This window comes from Grampus griseus (assembly GCF_964374135.1).
Source record: "Grampus griseus genome assembly, chromosome: 16".
In the NCBI taxonomy this organism is placed as follows: Eukaryota; Metazoa; Chordata; class Mammalia; order Artiodactyla; family Delphinidae; genus Grampus; species Grampus griseus.
The window spans coordinates 27,909,534-27,931,502 of NC_139010.1; the positions used below are offsets into that span (position 1 = coordinate 27,909,534).

Consider the following 21,969-nt stretch of genomic DNA (forward strand, 5'->3'; position numbering starts at 1 on the left):
TTTTCAACTCTGTACAGAAGAATAATTGAATGAATGAATACATTTTAGTAGTACAAGAGGGTCAAGGAGAATACTTGCTTTATGCATTTCGGGTTCCTTTTTTAAATGACCCCCCCCCCGAAAAAAAGACACCTTTGGCTGATCGGGTCATCTGTGTTATTAAACTATATTATATTAAACTATTACTAACTGATTCAGTTATTAATGCCAGTGACATTTTAATTAACAGCATAGTTTTATAGGGTTGTTTTCAAACTGTCCAGTTTGTCAAACAAATCCATTTGGCTAGATGAAAGAAAAATTTATGCATTACCTCATACTTTTGCTTTGTGTTTCCTCCTATTTCTTTGGTGTGTCTGATTATTAAATTTCGCTTAACACAGTGCTTTGGTATTTTATTTCCGATGTTGAATCTGAAACTGTTGTCAGGGATATCAGTTCTTTGTGTAAGTGTCTTTTAATGGCAGTGTATGTAGGGTGAATAGGAAGGAAACAAAGGAGTTACAGAGATACAGCAACCTAAAGTAAAAGGTCCAAAACTTTTTCTCATTATTTTTTGTTGCCAGGAAATAATGAAGAACAAGGGCTTAGTGCAGTGAATGAAAGAATGTGCTGCCCGTAATGTAAATTTTAAAAGTTGGAAACTTAGGTTCTATTATAAATTGGTCTTGGCTATTTTCCATATAGGAAAAAAATGTGAATTTATGTCCATTTACATTCTTTGCATTTGCATGTGATATTCTTCTGCTTGGTTCTGCCAGTGAGTTAACTCCATGTTCCTCCCCACAGGGTGGAGAATGCTTGCACCAAGCTTGTCCAGGCAGCCCAGATGCTTCAGTCAGACCCTTACTCAGTGCCTGCTCGAGATTATCTAATTGATGGATCAAGGGGCATCCTCTCCGGCACATCAGACCTGCTCCTCACCTTCGACGAGGCTGAGGTAGACAACCTGAGGCCCATGCAGACCTCTTCCAGACAAAAAGCCCAGCCTTAAAAGATAATAATGGAGGATTGAGGATTGTTTAGGATGACAAAATGTTGACTAGCTACACATCTGAATGACTGTGTTTTTTACTTATCGTTTACTCAATTGACTGAATACTATGAAATATATTTTCAGGTTCGTAAAATTATTAGAGTTTGCAAAGGAATTTTGGAATATCTTACAGTGGCAGAGGTGGTGGAAACTATGGAAGATTTGGTCACTTACACAAAGAATCTTGGACCAGGTTAGTCATATCCTACTTTTATAGCAGAATTTTTTATGGATTGTCCATGTTTGATCAAGAGGAAAGGGGTACTCCTCCCTACTTTTTTTGTGGAAGATAGGTAATGATGCATTGAACTTTTAGTTGTCTCTACTCTGTTGATGGAGCTGACTCTGTGCTTCTACTGAAGAGATATCATTGTCTCTGAAAGCTGAATCTGCTTTCTACAGATCCTGGCCCTGTCTAATGAACTAAACTAGACATTGCAAATGTTGCTGGAGAATGTAGGAAATAATTTCCTATTACTGCAGTGCTTAAGGCCACCCTGAATCCTGACCTCTTCATTCCACATTATACAGCATTCCTTCACTGTCTGCCAGCTGGCCTGTAGCTCTGTGTGACCTCTTAGCTTGCTAATTAGCCTGCCTACTATTATGGATTCATGCCGTTGCCCAAGCCTGCATAATATAATCAGACCTAGAAGGAGAGAAGAACTTCTGTGGCTAAATCTCTGATTGTGTAGTCATCTGAGAATTCAGTATTCAAAATACATGAACAGATACCAGCTTTTGGTGTTATAGACATATAACATGAACTTGAGGCTCCTTATAGTATGAATTAGACCAATGACAAGACATATCAGATGTTTAATTTGTTAGTATTAAGAATCACATATTATCTTATAAAATTCTTTTGTCTTACATAAAATGTATTTCCTTGAGGTTTCAGTGCAGTCATACTGTAAACTTAAGGCAGTTTAGAATTTCTCTGAGCTGTCATTGAAAATCGCTGGGAAATGGCTTTAGAGCAGTACCCTTTAAACTTTCTCCTAGCACTGTGAAGAAATTTTATTTCTTCAAATGAAATCTTATGCAGATGAATTGGGAGATTGGGATTGACATATATATACTACTATGTATAAAGTAGATAACTAATGAGAACCTACTGTATGGCACAGGGAACTCGGTGCTCTCTGGTGACCTAAATGGGAAGAAAATCCAAAAAAGAGGGGATATATGCAGAAACTGACACAGCAGTGTAAAGCAACTATACTCAAATTAAAAAATAAAATAGACAAGCAACAAGGATATATTGTATAGCAGGGAATTACAGCCATTACCTTGTAATAACTTTTAATGGAGTATAATCTGTAAAATACTGAATCACTATGCTGTATACCTGAAACTCATATTGTAAATGAGCTATACTTCAATAAAAAAATCTAATGAAATAATGAAAAAATAAATCTTTGCAGAATCCCAACATATAAAAGACAGAAATGGAGCTACTCTGGATGAAGCAGAGGCAGCCCCACCCTTTCCATCTCCCTCTGGGTGCCCCTTGGCGATCTGTGAACCTGCTTAAGAAGTTCTAAGAGCAGTTGGAAAACCAAAGTGTTAGAGAATCACATAGTACCCTTGAATAATAACCAAAGTAGCAAAAAGTGCTAGCATGCTAACTCCAAAACACCAGATGCTTTCAAATGCTGTCATCACCATAATTATTATTATTATTTTTAAAATTTATTGTATTTATTTATTTTTGGCTGCATTGCTGTGCGTGAGCTCTTAGTTGCGGCGAGCGGGGCTACTCTTTGTTGCGGTGGGCAGGCTTCTCACTGCAGTGGTTTCTCTTGTTGCGGAGCTCGGGCTCTAGGGGCGCGGGCTTCAGTAGTTGTGGCACACGAGCTCCAGAGCGCAGTCTCAGTAGTTGTGACACATGGACTTTGTTGATCGTGACATGTGGGATCTTCCCAGACCAGGGATCGAGCCCATGTCCTCTGCATTGGCAGGCAGATTCTTAACCACTGTGCCACCAGGGAAGCTCCCATAATTATTTTTATTTGTTTCTAATTATAAAAGTGATACATCCGTATTTTGGATAAGTTGGAAAGTACAGAAAAATTTAAAGATGAAAACAAAACACATTATTGTAATTCTTAAGATTTTTTTCAGCCGCTAGTTTCTTAGCCCAGGCACACCTTGCTTCACTTTCTTGTGCTTCACACATAACTGTGTTCTTACAAATTGAAGGTTTGTGGCAACCCTGTCTCAAGCAAGTCTATTGGTGCCATTTTTCCAATAGCATTTGTTCACTTCATGTCTCTGTGCCCCATTTTGGTAATTCTCACAATATTTCAAATTTTTTTCATTATTATATTGTTATGGTGATCTGTGATCACTGATCTTTGATGTTACCACTGAAAAGATTATGATTCATTGAAGGCTTAGATGATAGTTGGCATTTTTTAGCATAAAGTATTTTTAAATTAAGGTATGTACATTGTTTTTTTAGACATAGTGCTATTTCATACTTAATAGACTACAGTATAGTGTAGACATAACTTTTATATGCACTGGGAAACCAGAACATGCCTGTGACTCGTTTTATTATGATATTCACTTTATTGCAGTGGTCTGGAACTGAATCCGCAGTATCTTTGAGGTGTGCCTGTACTAGGCTCACATGAGATTCTTATACACATAGGTTCAGTGGCCAGGTACATGGCATGAAAGCTGGTATGGTAGCCAGGCAAAGTATTTTTCCCCCCACTTGTGAATTTTTTTTCAAATGTATATTTACTAATTGCAACATTTAAAAAATATTTGTGAATGTATTTATGTCAAATGTGTGAAAATTATGTCACATTTAGGATTTAATAAATTGCTTTTAATGAGAAGAATAAAGTTGCATTAATTTAGAACTGTCCTGAAAAATTCTATATCATAAATGCTAGAGTTCAGTGATAGTATCTGTTGTTTAAATAAGTGGACAGTCAGTTTGGACTTTCACAGTAATTCATAATGGATTTAGGCTCAGAAAGCCAGACTCTGGATTGTTTCACGGCTCACTCTGCACAATTTATTCCCTGTGCCCAGGAATGACTAAGATGGCCAAGATGATTGATGAGAGGCAGCAGGAACTGACTCACCAGGAGCACCGAGTGATGTTGGTGAACTCAATGAACACTGTGAAAGAGTTGCTGCCAGTTCTCATTTCAGGTATTTTCTGTCTGTACTTTATCTTACAGAAAAAAAACATGTTAACATGTTCTAAACTCTGGTGTTTATTTTCTTTTGCTGTTTAGTTGCATGTCTTTCAGCCTGAGTAAAAATGCAGCTGATTAGCTAAGAACCAGTATTTATCTTCTCTCATGCTCTCCTTCTCTTGCTCTTTGTTTGAAATTGCTCTCCTGTTGCCTCATACTGTTCTCTTGAAGTTCTAACAGGCCCTTTTCTCCTCTAGAAACTCTAGTTTTGGATGTATGGATTTTGACACCTTTATTTGTACTCAGAAAAAACAATTAGGAGCTGGAATGGATATTATAGAGCACTGTATAGTAAGGAAGTGAACCCACAGCCCTTTCCTAGAAGATATTTAACTCTTCTCTACGTTGAAGAGCAGGTGGTGTACACCAACTAGGACCACGTTCCCATTGGGCAGAGCCCAGAAATGCAAACATGGTGGCTGCTCTCTCAACTAGCGAAAGGGAGTTGCACTTATTGAGTGTCTAGTATGTACCAGACATCTCATGGTTTATGTAAATTATCTTTGTCAAGTTGTGGGTTAGTTGGTTTAAGTCTCAGAGGGCAGCTTTATTTTCAGAATTTTATAAGGCATGTCACTGTAATCGCCAGCTACTGCCTTCCTGCTTTGTAATTTCAAGTAGTAGCTAAAATAGGAGATGTGAGTGTAAGAGTTCAGAAAGCCCTTACATGAACTAGAAAACAAAAATTTGTAAATAGCGCCTTATAATCTTCTCAAAAATATGTTTTTGAGACCAACTGTTCCATATGGCAGAAAGGTTGTTGGGAAGAATCTTTCTTTCTAATCTGGGTCAATAAAGCATTGATTAATCTTTGTTTTTATAATTTTAGTTAGTTTATAAGAAGATATTCTCTTCTCTAGTGTTTCGTTATTATTTTCTTCTTTACTTTTAGGGGTTAGATAGTTCCTGCTATATGTTAAGATAAATCATGGAAGATAAACTCAACACTTTGGGATCTTCCACTAGGATTGGGTCAAGCGGCATTCTTTGGTTACAGTTTTACTGACTGTTTTTATCTCGTCACGTTAGGTTTGTGTTTGATGGGGCCAGTGTTAGGGCTGGGATGATAATTGATTTAGAAGGATAGTGGATATTTTGTGACTGTGGATCTTCAGTATATGCATGTTAAATTAGTTTTCTGATCATGATGTGGTGAAGTTTTGTACCTTGAGCTTTCTTAACAGTGAAGGTTGCTGATACTGGAACTTTAATGGCAGACTTGCAGTGTTTGTTTTCATATTCTTTTTTAAGACCTTAGAAGCCCAAAACATGTTCACAGTGTGGAACATCTTGTGTGAATATTGTAATACAGCAAGATTAAATTCCAGGCTTAGTTTCTGATCTTTTGTTTATTTTTACAGCTATGAAGATTTTTGTAACAACTAAAAACTCAAAAAACCAAGGAATTGAAGAAGCTTTGAAAAATCGTAATTTTACTGTAGAAAAGATGAGCGCTGAAATTAATGAGATCATTCGTGTATTACAACTCACTTCTTGGGACGAAGATGCCTGGGCCAGCAAGGTAAGTGTTATTGGGGGAGAAATAAGCAAAATCCCCAATTTTCCCTCCCTGGGGATGTGATTGTCTCACATTTTTTCTTGTAATTGTGTGTAGCATAAGACTACTTAGATATTATGACAGTATTTTCTTCTTTACTTTTGTAAAATAAAGGGTTATGGGTTACTTCCTGCTTTTGCACTTTTCCTTTGCTCTGAGGTAGAACAAACAAATAGGTATGCAGGGTGAATGTTGGTTGAAAGCTAGGATGTAGCTTTTCCTTCAAGCTGGAGTCTCATGGATTGGGCTGGTGGAGGAATTCTGGTGTTGTGTATACTTCCCTGGGTGGGAGCCCTGCCTTTCATGTGGGTGGTTGTTGCTAGGTGACTAAGTAAGATACAGAATATGCCTATGACTGAATTTTATGGAAAACTTTTCTTAACCAATTTTTGACCCAGAGAAATCTACAAAGGAAACTCTTGACATTTCTAGGTGTGTCCCTTCATCATTCTGTTTTCCCTAAAGAGAGCTTAACTGAAATATTAGTTTTCACGTTTGTCCGTTAGTTTGAGGGGTCCCTTTACCCTTGGTCTAGAATTTCCTCTTGAATTCCAGAAGGGTTGGTGGATTCCGCCTAGAGCCCAGCAGCGGTGGTTTGAGGTGCTGCTGCTCTGGTCTGCTTCTTGTCTAGTGATTGGGAACAGAGACACTTGGGTTTACACTTCCCTTGTAGGAGCCTAAGATGCAGGCAGTGGGGGGAACACATTGTCTCCAGGATCCAGCTTCCCCCACCATGTGGACCCATATGCTATCTCCAGGGCCACCCAGCAGGCTGGTGGCAGACTACAGAGGGGATATTGTAGTATGATTTCCACTGGGTGCCCAGTAGGGCTCTGTTTGTCCTCCAGGACACCTATAAGGTAAGGTCGAAGCTGGGGCTAAAATCAACAGTCTCTCTTTGTTGACCAGAAAGTTAAACTAAGAGTGGAGGAGAAATTAGTCAGATTATCTTAACTATGGATTTGTTTTCAGAGGCATGAAGTTCTTGAACAAGTTCTAAGACTGTATTTTAAATCCATATTGTAAAATCATGTAACGTCTTTGATATTTTACTTAATTTTGCTTTTGCATATTTGATAACTTTCACTTCCCTGTTATGACTTCTTTATGCATCTTTTTTTTTGTTCTCTTGTTTGTTTTATTCTTTTTCTCACGTTTAGAAGGTAAGCTTTCTCTTGCCCTCTAGTTTCTTTTTTGCTTAAAAAGAGAAAAAGCATGTCTGTGAGGTTTTCTTGTGCTGTGTGCCGTGCCTCATTCCGTGTGCCGGTGTGTAACACTGTGCTTGAATATGCGTCAGAATTTGACTTAATACGGGACTCTGGGGCTGTGCTGGGCAGACTGTTTGGCTCATGTGGAGCTGTTTCTTTGGGGAAAGCAAAAGGAAAGACATTACTATGGGATGTCAGGCTTTCTATATTTGGTGGGTGCTTTCCTCTCTTTGAGCAGTCTCCTGGGAACTGTTTTGGTCTGGTCGTTCCCACTGACTTCACTTGAGGGGCAGATTTCCCCAGGTAGCTGGGTGACCCCTAAGTTACCAGTGGACCTTGCTCTTAGGAAAGGAAACTTCCAGCTGTTGCTATCTCGTATTTGCCTCTCCTACCAGTTTCCTTTGCAGGCTCTGGAATTTGACTTTTGGAGATGCATCATTGAGGTTTTAAGCCATAATGAAAATGGGTAGGCTAGAGAGTCTAGATGGGGCACCTGTCCTTCACAATAATCCTAGCATTAAAAATCAAAAGGAAAAAAGTCAGGTGTACCTAAAGTTTTTCCTAACTTCAGTACCTGGCTCACTGCATGTTCTGCTATCTAAGCTGTGAATCAGCTGTTGTTCTCCATGATCTCATGTTCCTCTAATCTAATCTCTTTCCTTATTCTCTTCTCTTTGCTTCTAGCAGATGAGAAATAGTAAAAAAGAGAAGCGGGCCTTGCAACCTTAATGTTTCTCTATTTTTGGAAGGGAAAAGTCATCCATCAATTAGTAACTAAGTGTGACTGAGCTTTATTTTGTGCAAGTGCCGAGAGCTGCTTCTTTAAAAACCAAAACCAAAACCAAAACCGTGGTCAGTTGAGTTTTTCAGGAGGAAGATTAGGCATTTGGGGGCATATACAAGGGAAATATAAACCTGGTCTCCACTGTGTACAGTCTAATAGCTCTCTCAGTTTTATGCTGATCTGGAAGGAACCAGACTGTTAGGATGCTGTAAAACTATCAGAATGAAAGGAAATAAATAAAATTAGTTCAGCTAAAAGAAGCTTAAGTACATAATGACATCAGAATGAGCAAGAAATGTTTATTTTTTAACTTCATTTTGCTTTTGTTTTACATTTACCTGATTCAAATATCAAAATGCTATAAAGGGACTTCCCTGGTGGTGCAGTGGTTAAGACTCTGTGCTCCCAATGCAGGAGGCCCTGGTTCAATCCCTGGTCAGGGAACTAGATCTCATATGCATGCTGCAACTAAGAGTTCACATGCCACAACTAAGGAGCCGGCGAGCCACAACTAAAACCTGGCACAACCAAATAAATAAACAAACAAATAAATAAATAAATATTGAAAAAATGCTATAAAAGGATATGTGTGACACAGCTCACTCTCATCCCCATCCCTATCCACTCTACCTCCCTTACCCCCTAAGAGTAATTGTTTTTATTAGTTGCAAGAATATTTAGAAAAAAATTTACCCTGAAAATGGAAATTGGTAACTAGGGTTTGGTTATTTTTCAGTTTAGTAGCATTATGCATCTTTCATTGCTCAACTGTAAGCAGTGAATTAATCAGACCTTGTGTCTGTCTGTGACCCCTGGGTTCCCATTCTGTTTAATACATACGATATCTTTTACCTCCTCTCACCCCTACCAATAAAGAATTAACTTTGTCTTACCATACTTGTTTCATGCTTCCCCACTGGTGCAGTTTTCTCCTGGAAAGTGATGGTTCCTCTAGAAAAGTGGGGGAAGAAAGTAAGTGGAAAAAATTCTTGGTAAAAGTACGTCTTGCCGAATAAGTTAAGATTTTAAAGAGGCAATGCAATAGCTGATTATTTTACGTTTTATACCTACATTCAAATGGCAGATTTACAAATTTATAAGTACTTTGACTTTAAACACTTCACTTTATTTTGAAAATAAAAAATTTCCCCTCCTAAATCAACAATCATAATGATTATTAAAAACTATTTTAGCATTTTTCCTGGGAATACATTATGAGACAAAAGAATTTGGGGTTTAAACACAGTTCTAATTTTACCCTTTGTAAATTTAGCAATCTATATTTAATCTCTTTTTTTTTGGTATTTATATTACTTGTATCTTGACGCATGCTGAGAATAAAGAGGAAGTGAAAAAAATTTAAAAAGCATTTCATTGCTAAGAATTTTTGAACCCTATGTAGGTGTTCCTGTAACTGCAACTTGAGTCATTAGATACTATTATTCAGAATTCGTCCCTGTGGTGTGTCTCCTCCCACGGTGGGCCTAGGTTGGTGGTGGGTAAATGTAGTGAGTGACTCAGATGTCTTGCACAGATTACTCTAGTCTACCAAAGAAGGAAATACTGGTTAGAACATGCAATCCTATAATAACTTGCCCTTACTGCAGACCATTGAGGATTTAAGGGTTGATTTTTATTTCAGTTTTGAAAAAAATAAGGTTATATATGAGCTTTTTATGAGTCTTTTAGTATTCTATTATGCAGTATTAGTTTTAGTATTCTAGTATGCAGCTAATACAACAAAGGATTTATCTTTTGGAGTTTGAGATAAATAGTTAATTTAGGTATATATAATATTTCATCCTCCCCCCCAGCCAAAGGAGAAAAGCCCAACATGGTACAGGAATTGACATTTCCCTTCTGATCCAAGTGATCTTTTAGTTGGTATAACTGATTGTGTGTGCATAGGTGGCACGGAAGCACTGAGAAGGTATTCTTGGAGATGAGGAACTGATGCCTGGGAGGGTAGCTTGCCTGAAGGCTCAGGGCTAGATGACTTTCTCTCCAAGGTTAAATGTAGTTTATAAGATTTTGTTCTACGGCCCAATTTATCTTTCCAAAAACATCTTTGTTTAAAACACGGACTTGAGGGTAGAAATGTGGTCAGGAATGGGCTGGAGTGAGAAGGGTGGGGTTGGGAGGTGTTAGTGGAAAAGGGAGAGTAGCTTGGGCAGTGAATGAGAGGGGGTCCTTAGTCCCAAATTAAAAATTTTCAAGAGCCTGGGAACGGAGAAGCTCGCTTTCCCTACCACAGTTCCTCTTGATCGTCTGTGGGAGGAACTCAGTGGTTCTTGGTATTATTCAGTGTTCTTTAGGTCTAACTTTATATTAAATTTCAGAAGTGTTTCAGGTCCTGGAAAAGCATGTAAAAAGGAGTCTTTTAGGTTGTCCTTCTGACTTCTGGTATATGTGGCAGAGTGCCAAGGCACTATGGTTTTTCTCATTTAAAACCTGAACTCATCAGAGTTTTACAGTAAAACGGACCAGAGCAGGAGGGTATCAGATCCCTGACAGCTGTCCCCAAAGCTACATGACTAGATCTGGTCTTTTTTATATTCACTCTTTAAAAAAAAGCACAACAACAAAAACAGAGAAGAGATTGGTGGAGACTTTTCTTGTTCCCAAATTTGAGATTTTACAGAGAACAGTACTTATTGAGGGTACAGTTTTTTCCTCTTCTATTTCATACCCAGAGTGTATTCTGAGTACTTAGACCTACATGACAAGGTTTAACAAAAAGCTTTATGGTACATAGTGTAGTTGACCCCAGAGTTATGACTATTTTTACCCTTTATAAATATATCTCAAAATTGCTTCTTAGTCCTAGTTGTTCATTGAATTTGTTTATATTATAGCCGGTGTTAGTATACTTCTTTTGTTGCTTATGTCCGAATTCTGTCAATTCCATAACAAACACTGCCCTTCAAAAGAAATTCTTAAGAGACCAAAATATTTGTTCCCACAGACATTTTTGCTTTTAATAGATATGACATTAAAATGTATTGTGTTTAAATGATTCTTTACAATTTGCTCTATTCCAGAAAGAATTTAAGGTGGCCCTCTCAGTGACTGTTTTAAATCTCCAAAATTGTCTAAAATTCATGCTCTTAAAAACTTTGGTAACTAATTGAAATTCCCAATGTAAAAATGCAGCTTCATTGCAAATTTGCCATTGATTATTTTTAGGAGAAAATGAGCATCTCTTAATGTTAAATTCTTGATATTCTCACATCTCATACTCAGGACTAAATTAGTCACATCCTGAGAATCAGATTCTTTCCTTGAAGCATGGTGACCACGCTTTATTAGGGAGAAAAAAGCAGTTACTTTTGAGGATACTGAATAAAGCAAAACTAGTTTTTCTATTGTGTTTCAAATCATTTTGGGGCAGTGGAGAATAAAAGCAGTTATTTAGGTTAGTGAGGATTATGAATTTGATTTATAGAGCTAATTTTCTGGGCAGTATTAACCAAGCCAGAATTGGCAAGGCAAAAGATTTGCTGACAACTGTAAAAGGTTAGTGGAATCTTTGGCAACTCTCTTTGGTAAAAGAAAAAAATTCTTGAATTTCATCTAATAGAAAATAATGAGGTTTGAGATCAAACTGTGTTTCTATGACTGAGCCCCTTAATTTATAAAATTAAATTACATTAAAAATTGAAGTTCAATGAAGCAATGAGGGAAAAAATGCCTAAAATAGAACCTAACATGTAGGAAGTGCTCAATTAAGATTAGTTTCCTAACTGGTAGCCTTTAATGCTAGAATAGACACTGAAAAATTTCTGATCTTTGTTTCCCCTTGAATTGAGATTTTTGAAATGTTATAAGTATCTATTGTTTTTTTTTCACTGAAAATATAAGTGTATTAGAGAAATGGTTATTAATAGATTTTAAATTAAGTATTTTTCCATGGCTATAATTCCTCTTCTTCAGAATGTGCACAATACTTCCTAGGTGAGAGATCATGAATTTTTTTTTAAATCTGTATCTAGACAAAGTCCTATAACTGGTATTAGACCTTAAAGGCTATCCGACTCTCTGAGGTTGGGTGTTGCCAGTGACTCTCTTTAAAAAGATATTGATTTGGGCCTTGCTAATTTGGAATTAAGCTAAAGTTGACTTTTGAAGACAAGGTTTGCTGTACAGATTAATTTGAACTAGATGAAGGAAGAGCAAATATTTAAACCATTTGAGAATCAAAGCACTTAAAAAATGCCACTTGTCTACTTACAGTACTAATGACAGATGGATTTTGAAATAGATCCTCTTATGACTGCCTTTTATTGATAGATGGCTATCATAATTTCATATAACTTGATAATAAAAATATTTTATTTCCATTTTTTCAGTAATTTAGTTCACTTCTTTTCAGTTGCCATGGCTGAGAATTTGTTATTTAGAGCCTTAGATAGCCAAATCTGTATCTGTTTAGATGGGGAAAGAGGGAGTCCAAAGCTGAGAGTCCTGTAATTTGAATAGGTACTTTGGAAAAGCTGGTGTCAGGCTGCTGACCTTAAGCCTAATTATGAGTGCTCCCAACGCTTATTGGTGCTGCTGCTGGGTTTTGTTTGAATTGGACGTGGGGATGCTCCTAGTGCCCCCATGTGGAAAACTGGTGGCATCACACCTTGAAGAACCCCGGTTTGCAGGACTGGAAATTGAAAAAAGGTAGGGATTTAAGGCGTTGCCTAGAGTTTCAGAGGTTAACTCTGTGCTTTGATGGATGGGCTCTGTAAGATCCAGTTCCCTAAGCAAAAGGGAGAGAGGCTGTCTTTTAAGGTGTTAAATAGACTTAAGAGATGGCCAGTCTGTCAGTTGTGAGGATGGGTACGTGCATATTTGTTATATTGTTTTCTGTATATCTATTTACTTAAAAAACTGTATTAAAACATATGTATATTTTAAAAGTGATTAGTCTGTTGTTTGGACTTCTCATGCTATATCCTGGGAGATTTTATGCTAGTTTTATGCAAGTCATTATGAATCCTGATTTTAAACAATAAATTGAGACCCACTTATTTTATCCTGCCTCTTCTTCCAGATTAGGGACGGTAAGGGAACTAAGGATGAGGAGTGGCAGGAAAGGCCCGAAAGACACTTCTTTCTTGTATTACATTTGGTGGTTTACTTGTGGAATTAAAACTGAATTGCTAGATTAAAATTTTCAGCTTTCTGCCAGCCAGTAATTCCAGGTTTTTCAGATTAAACGTAGTGAAACATCAAGCAGTGTGTGTATATTTCAAAACAAGATGTAGAAGAACTGTGGTTTGTGGTGCCACATGCTAATGAGGCTTCCCTGAAGCAGGGAGAGCTTTGGCAGGGCTGCAGTAGATGATTGTTGACTAGTGGAAAGGCTGATAATGAGGCATGTGACAAGAGGACTTTTTCCAGCTGAAGACATTGAACATCTTTTGGCTTGAGCAGTTTTACCAGTTTTCACAGTTTAGCAATAGGGAGACTAGGAAACAGAATTAACTGAAGATTTGCATGCAAGATGCTGCATTTTGACAGAAATAAGCGTTATGGTGTGATGAGAATATTTTTAAGGCTGTTGTAGGACTACCGTAGCTATTGTATGTTAATGGTGTAACTTCTCTGTCTTACTTTGTATCATGGTATCTTAGTTTTTGCAAAGAAAATACTTGTGGTATTTTTCTTCAAAAGGACACTGAAGCGATGAAGAGAGCGTTGGCCTCCATAGACTCCAAACTGAACCAGGCTAAAGGTTGGCTCCGTGACCCCAGTGCCTCCCCAGGTAACCCTCTGGTTCTACTTTTCTGATAGATAACAGCAAAAAGCTAAAAACCAGGCAAACAAAAGAAAAAGAAAAAAAAAAGAAAAATCATTTCGTAATCTCATAATCCTGAGATAACGACTGCAACATTTAGGGGCATACTCCATTCTCTGATAGTTTTGACTAATTGAAGTATTACTGGTCCTTAAAAGGATGAAGGGCATAGACTACCTCTCATCACAGAGGAATAAAGCAAAGTGAACTGGGCATTCTTTGCCAAATTATTGGTTCACCCCTTCCCTGAATCAGAAAGGTAATTATTTTGAATGAAAGCTCTTCTTTTCTAGTTTCCGTTGGGCAGATTTCCATTTACGTCAACAGAGTACTTAATTAAGCAGATGAAATGATGATGCTAACAAGAATTGGGAAGCAAAGTTGACTTGTATAAAGATAAGACCCAAAAAGGTTATTGAGCTAGGCATTATGGATTTTCTAATCTAATATTTATTCAGTTTTAGATTAATATTTGAATGAATGTGAAAAGCCTAATGGAGTTTAGAGGCGTTGAGTACTATTGAATTGTTAGAGCCTACTTTCATCATTCACATGCTTACCAGAAACTGCTTATTATCTCCAGATGGGTATGGTTCCAAGGATCTTTTTGAGCAGTCTCTGTGGTTAAAACCTCACCCTATGGTTGTAAGGGCAGTGCTTGGCTGTTAGCTATCAGATGTATTGCCTTCTATTCACTTGTCATTTAAAATCATCCATTCCTTCATGAATGAAATGACTTGTAAAGCAACCTTTCTAAATAATTAATGGATCAACAATGTAGATATTGAACAGCTCTCTCTCTCTCTCTCTCTCTCTCTCTCTTTTTTTTTTTTGGCTGCGCCACCTGGCTTGAGGAATCTCAGGTCCCCGACCAGGGATCGAACCCAGGCCATGGTAGTAAAAGCCTGGAATCCTAACCACTAGGCCACCAGGGAACACCCTTGAAAATCTCTTTGTTTTAGGTGATGCTGGTGAACAGGCCATCAGGCAGATCTTAGATGAAGCTGGAAAAGTTGGTGAACTCTGTGCGGGCAAAGAACGCAGGGAGATCCTGGGAACCTGCAAAATGCTAGGGCAGATGACTGATCAAGTGGCTGACCTCCGAGCCAGGTAAAGTTCCTCTGCTCTCACCAGAGCAGTAGTGGTAACAGTTGGGATCTCGCTCCTGATGGAGTGATTCAGAAAGCAAGTTTCTGTGAATTTTACTGAATTCTCTTTGGCTAATAGATAATGTAGATATTATATTCTACTAATTCTTTTGAGATTGGAGTGAATTTTCCTTTTGTTGAACTTTTAAAATATGTAGATGCCTTATCGTAAAGTTGAAATCTGTTTTTTTAGTTTCTAGCCATAGGCTTATGAAAAATAAGGTGCATAGATATCTTTTATGAAGGCTGGATAGAAAAAAAACATAAAGAGTGAAAACGTTGGAATTATTTCACATGTCATTTTAAAAATCAGTTAAATAGATTATCCTCTACGTTGGTCATTTCTAGGCTCTTTTGAGTTTCTATTTCATCATTATTCATTTGGTTTTATAATTCTTTTACCTCTCTCTTACCCACCTCAAGTCTTGGCTTTTAGGATCCACCCCCATTCCCCCAAATTAAATATGTATAGTTTGCTATTAAGAAAACTCAGTATAATATAGGTTTGTTTGGAACTCATACATATAGTTAATGAAGTTCTAAAAGATTCTCATCTTTATGGAATTTTATAGTACGGACATTGTGAAAAATTGCGGTATGATGACACACTAGTATAAATGAAATTTAATTTTGCTTCAAGATTGTCATGAAACGTCTTAAGATAATTGGGATACAGTATAAGGTCTCCCTACAAACTAAGGCTTCAGGAACACGCCTTGACGTGTTGCACACCATTACACCTAGCCTCAAATGTATTAACATAATGGACTTAAGAATATAGTTTTTTTTTTTTTGCAGTACGCGGGCCTCTCACTGTTGTGGCCTCTCCCGCTGCGGAGCACAGGCTCCCGACACGCAGGCCCAGCGGCCATGGCTCATGGGCACAGCCGCTCCGCAGCATGTGGGATCCTCCCAGACCGGGGCACGAACCCATGTCCCCTGCATCGGCAGGTGGACTCCCAACCACTGCGCCACCAGGGAAGCCCAAGAATATAGTTCTTAAAGGAGTGGTTCCTGACCTTTCTTGGACCAAGGTCATTTTTATAATTTGATGAAAGCCATTAATCTCTACCTAAAAAGTTACATATAAACATGCCCATACAATACTATATGTAATTTCCAGAGGTTCATGGATTCACTGTAGCCCTGGAAGCTCCACGGGCTTCAGGTTAAGAGCCTTTACCTTAAAGGGAAGAAGGAACAGCATAAATAAATGTGATCTCATTGAGTGCAGTGGGCCTTTTCTCTTGCTGTGAAGCAGTCTCCTCTGCCATGAGCATGCCAAGAACTTTACAGAAAGGACAAAAAAGAAGTTCTGTTCCCATTTGGAGAAATGCCAATGCAGTTTGACAAGATTCTTGGCTCTTCTAATTTCTCACTGCTGGCTCTTTTGTCTGCAGCCTTTTCACAGTGTGGTAGACAGTTTTCAGTTGGAATTCTCAAATACACAGTTGTATGTATTTAGAGAAAGATGAATCTGAGCAAGAGAACGAGGTAGTTGCTGTACAGGACCGACCATAAATCTGTAAAGAGAAAAGGTTGGAACAGTGAGGAGCCTCAGTGGGCCTGCTTCACACTGGAGTCTGCGATAGCCTTTCACAATGAAAGATTACAAAGCTGTCTCCTTGTTATCCTTTCTTAAATATGCCTAGCTTTCTAACAGCTTAGTGGCTGAAACTCAGTAACAATTTCCTCTTTGGTATTCTTCTATTCAGTCACCTAGAGTTTCTAGGGTTGTAAGTATATATTTTCCCCTCCATGGTACTCAAACTTTTTATTTTGAATGAAAAATTATGCAACCCATAAATATTTTTACTTTTTCACAGTTGGGCTCTTACACAAACAACGTTCCTCATAATGAATTAGTAGATTTGAAGGAAAAAAGCAAATTAAAACATAAAAAGTATATTTCCAAAAGTCTTAGACTCCTCTGCCATGTAAAAGGGAGGTGTCAAGTACAAGTAAAAGGTATATATATATACCTGGTAGTAAATATTATTGAGTTCACTACCTCAAATATTGGTATACATGAAAAACATATAAATTTAAAAAGAGGATAGGTAGATGAATGACACATCCATACTATTATTAAGGGAAGCAAAGATGTTTTGTAGTCTATCCTAAAATCAGAAACTCAGGTTATGATGATCAGCCATTCCATTCAACCAAATGATAAAGTTGCCACCCCTATCATTGAGTTTACCAGGCTGGGTGGATTCAAAAATATGAGTATAAAAAGATGGCAAATCTTACTTTGCTATGACCTGGGAAGTCTCTAACAAAGGGAAAACAAATTTCTACTAACTCACATCATTTTTTTGTAGTAGCAGCATACCACTTCTGAGAGAGGAAAATAGTGAAATTAGTTCTTTAGGAACATGATGAGAAATAATGGTTTCTTGTCCTTGTGTGCCCTTTTCCCTCAGTACTATCTGGTTTTGATACTTATAGGTTGCATAGGAGTGGAAGGTAGATATTTAAGATTACCATTAGGTTATGATAATGACAACTCTGTAATAACAATAGTCACATGTGTATTGCTTTATTGCCAAAGTATTTTCAAGTATTTCTTTTTGCTTGATGCCACTCTGTTTGATAAGCAGGGCCAGTATTATTACCTACCTACCCCTCATTTTCTAAGTTAGAAAACTGAAGCCCAAGGAAGTTAAACATTGTACCCAAGGTTCCTCAGGTAGCAGAAGCCAGGATTTGAACAGACATCTACTTGGTCCCAGTGTGGTGTGCTTTCAGTAGCACTATGTGTGCTGCCTCCTGAAACATTTTCAATGTATACTTGCCCATAAATAAGATAATCTAATGGGCTGTTTATTTCTAAAGCATACGTACTATGGTAACAAAACCTTCCATAGCAATAAGATCACAAGCACATTTCCCTCCTGAAGATTAGGTTTGATTATGTAATCACCACCAAGAGGAAAATCAATATCAAAATGTGCAAGTCTGGTCTTTAAAGTGGTTATGCAGTTCCTTGAAGCTACTGTGTATTATTTCTCAGAGCAAAGGAGAAATTAGATGGTTTGGGTGTTTTGCTTTGTCTCTCTCTGTGTTTCCTTGTGTTATCGCAGATTTAGTAGAAAAGGAAAAGGACAAACATGTTAGTAAAAGAACATATGCTGTGCTTTTAGTAATATTTTGCCATTAAGAATTTGAGAGAGTACAACAGCAGCATCTATCTGTTTGAGCAGAGGACAAGGAGCCTCACCGGTGGCCATGCAGAAAGCCCAGCAGGTGTCTCAGGGTCTGGATGTGCTCACGGCAAAAGTGGAAAATGCAGCCCGCAAGCTGGAAGCCATGACCAACTCAAAGCAGAGCATTGCGAAGAAGATTGATGCTGCTCAGGTAGCGATGATGATTTTTAGCAAGGGTGGGAAATAAAGGAGAAAGAGAAGTGTTCCATAAATATCCTGTATCCCTCTCCCCCTAACTTTCTATGGGTGGATAATGGGTGTTTCTAAGTGATGACTGATACACACTAGTTGCCAATGTTAACACGTCCCCTACCACCACAGGCTTAAGGCTAATGTTTATCCATATTTTGAAATAACGATCTTAATTTTGAATTCTTCAGTTAGTTAAAAGTAAGCATTCTGAGTACCATTCCCCTAGCTCCTGATGGAGATTACAGTATGTTAAACCTGTTATTCATCTCAGAATTCACAACTGTGTTTGGTCATAGCAATGTAAAAGGGTTAAAGCTTTCTGATATTACTCTACTATAAAATGATTTTCAAGCATTTCATGAAGAAACATAAATGTTTAAGAAACTGAAGAATTAATAAGGTGTGATTAATTCAAAGCTAAAGGTCATGAAGATATTTTATCCTAATGAGAAAGAAAAAAATCATTTTTAAAAAGATGAAGGGGGACTTCCCTGGAGGTCCAGTGGTTAAGACTCCGAGCTTCCACTGCAGGGGGCATGGATTCGATCCCTGGTCTGGGAACTAGGATACTGCATGCCGCACATGCAAATATTAATATCTCTATAAATAAATAGCTGAAGGATTGATTTGGTTTTGCCTGAGTAAGAACTGTTGTAAAATAATAAGGATCAGCATTATAAAAACAATTGCTGGTATGCCTTATGGTTACTTTTTTTTTTTTTTTTTTTTTGTGGTACGCGGGCCTCTCACTGTTGTGGCCTCTCCCGTTGCGGAGCACAGGCTCCGGATGTGCAGGCTCAGCGGCCATGGCTCACGGGCCTAGCCGTTCTGTGGCATGTAGGATCCTCCCGGACCAGGGCACGAACCCGTGTCCCCTGCATTGGCAGGCAGACTCTCAACCACTGCCCCACCAGGGAAGCCCTTATGATTACTTTGGAAATATTTCTGATGGCCTTGTTAAGTTTAGTAAAATTGGTTCATGAGTAGATCACAGTGTGCTTCTTTTCTATTTCTGTGTGTGTAGAATTGGCTTGCAGATCCAAATGGTGGACCAGAAGGAGAAGAACAGATTCGAGGGGCTTTGGCTGAAGCTCGGAAAATAGCAGAATTGTGTGATGATCCTAAAGAGAGAGATGACATTCTACGTTCTCTTGGAGAAATATCTGCTCTGACTTCTAAACTAGCAGATCTACGAAGACAGTATGTATTTAATCAATTAAATTGTCCTTTAATCTCTCTCTTTTTCTCCCTAAGCACATATATAGTTGAAATTTATAGGTTAAATGCACATATGATACTCTTCCATTGTCTTCTTATTGATTCTTTGTGACGTGGTGAGGGCAGATATTTTTAAATTAATAATTTTAGGATACTAAGAACTATTTTTTAAAAAAATATTTTTAAGAGATCTATTTTTAAAATTAATTAATTAATTAATTAATTAATTAATTAATTTGGCTGTGCCGGGTCTTCGTTGCGGCATGCGGGATCTTTAGCTGCAGCATGTGAACTCTTAGTTGCGGCATGAAGGATCTAGTTCCTTGACCAGGGATTGAACCCAGACCCCCTGCATTGGGAGCACAGAGTCTTAGCCACTGGACCACCAGGGAAATCCCTGAGATCCATTTTTTAAAATTTCTAAGCTAGGACATACTACTACACCATGTTTGTGACTTGTCTGTTTCCCAGGCATATGAGGAAAATAACTTTTGTGGCTAGCTATGAAAAGCTTTGTGTGTGTGTGTGTGTGTTGGGGTGGGATGGGGAGGCATAAGAAGATAGTTTCTTCCTTGACCAGCAGTGTTACTTCTTATGTAGCAATTATAAAAGATCCTTAAATATAACATCCTCACTGCAGGTTCTTCTCTTAAGGGGATTTTTTTTTTTTTAAAATCGGTGAGACAGATAAGGCTTTCATAGCATCTACTTTGATTGTATAGAAAAGAAGTGTCACTTTCTCCTTTTGAAAGATATTTTTATGTCTTAAAAAAAAAACAACTGCATCATATGCTAAAAAGAACATTAAAAAAGTGTACAATGGCAAAAGTAAGAGTTGCTTCTCTCCCACCTCAGTCCTCCAGTCACTTCTCCAGGAATAACCATAGTCAAGTATCTTGTGAGATTCGACTTTTCATTTAACTTGTGTATTTCACTCCCTATTCTTCCACAGGAGAGTGCCTAACCTTTTTCCACAGAGGTACTTTAGAGTCCTTTCAAATCTTATATTGGGTAAGAGACCAACGTTAGCTAAGAAAGCAGACTTCTGCCTCAGACCTTGAAATAGGAATGAGTGGGAGCAGGGTGGGTATACTTTAGGCAGGAGGTTGTGGTGATAGAGAGCAGCTTAAGTAATAGCTCAAGTTTGATTCTATATCAAGCTCAATCATTTGGGGGGTCACTATTTTATACCCCAAATATAAAATTATGTAGGTGGGAAAATGTATAATTGGACAATTGTAAAGTAATATATGTCTACAAATTTTGGTCTCTGTTCATTAATATTGGCTAATTAATATAGTCTTTACATTTTTACTAGATTTAAAAATACTCAGAGGAGGAAACTATATTCTCAGGATCCTAACACAGGTCCATATACATAGCAGGCACTCATTAATGTTTCTTAATGATGAAGAGAGAATTAATGATAATAGTGATAACAGCAGACCAAGTTTGGTCACATGCCATCATTACATATTCCTATTATCTATCAATCAATCTATCTATCTATCTATCCATTTATCTATCTATCTAAAACTTCCTGGCAGCAGGAGTAGCTATGATCAGAACCATAGGAATTATCTTCTTTGTCCAGCTTTATAATGGAGAAAGTATGAAAGTTTAGAATCATAAAGGAACTTTTAAGATAGTAGCTAAATTAGTCATTCTGTCAGGTAGACTAATATTTGCATTTTTATCGGTGAGCCAGATGTGATTATCCTGAAGTTTACTTTTCTATGACCTAGTGGACTTGAGATGTAAAATGAGTCAGATTTGAGATGGCAGGCTCAGGGGCCACCTAACCTAGTGATGACTGATCGAGCTCAGCTTACCAAATGGTTGAGCTTGGTTGAGCCAGACTGACCAAACTCATATTTAACTACAACATATTTAACTGTCTTAACGAGGCAAAACAACCAGAATTTATATTATTAATTTCTTATTTAAGGGTCAAATAGATAAATCCCTCTCCTTTCAAACCAAGTTAATAATAATCATTAGCAGTTTGTCATCTCATTAGCATTTGTATTAGCAATTAAGTCATCTCAATGTAAAGAGTGTCTTTGTGTGACAGGATGGCTATTTTTTTTCTGCAGGGGAAAAGGAGATTCCCCAGAGGCCCGAGCATTGGCCAAACAGGTGGCCACGGCCCTACAGAACTTGCAGACCAAAACCAACAAGGCAGTGGCCAACAGCAGACCTGCCAAAGCAGCTGTCCACCTTGAGGGCAAGATTGAGCAGGCACAGCGGTGGATTGATAATCCCACAGTGGATGACCGGGGAGTTGGTAAGATCATCACTGCACTTATTAATCCTCATTAAACTTATTACAGTGAAGATAAGCAAGTTGTTGATAGAGATCCTGTATCATCTGTAATTAGGTACAGAAGGGGTTCTTTAGCCACTGGTGAGTAAGTCATTCCACAGTGTGACTCCATCTCCAAATGTAGCCAATAAATTTCCTGTGATTTAATCAAGAAGTATTAATAAATAAATGATTTTGCTGCAGGCAAATAGAAAATTCCTCAGGTTGCAGCTGAAACTTTGAGCTAATTATTTCCAGTCTATGTATACTTTCATTCTGTTGTATTTCTGTTATTACAGTCC

General features: G+C 37.9%; 1 protein-coding gene across 4 annotated transcripts in view; it reads left to right on the forward strand.

Moving 5' to 3' along the window:
- VCL (vinculin) overlaps nt 1-21,969 on the forward strand; it is a 100,909-nt gene that overhangs the window by 54,826 nt on the left and 24,114 nt on the right. For all 4 annotated transcript variants that reach the window (XM_082673853.1, XM_082673850.1, XM_082673852.1 and 1 more), the window contains 9 exons: nt 790-940; nt 1,121-1,229; nt 4,088-4,210; nt 5,619-5,779; nt 13,472-13,562; nt 14,558-14,705; nt 17,950-18,103; nt 19,169-19,344; nt 21,459-21,649. In XM_082673853.1, coding sequence (XP_082529979.1) covers nt 790-940; nt 1,121-1,229; nt 4,088-4,210; nt 5,619-5,779; nt 13,472-13,562; nt 14,558-14,705; nt 17,950-18,103; nt 19,169-19,344; nt 21,459-21,649 — 1,304 coding nt within the window. The remainder of the gene's footprint in view (nt 1-789; nt 941-1,120; nt 1,230-4,087; nt 4,211-5,618; nt 5,780-13,471; nt 13,563-14,557; nt 14,706-17,949; nt 18,104-19,168; nt 19,345-21,458; nt 21,650-21,969) is intronic.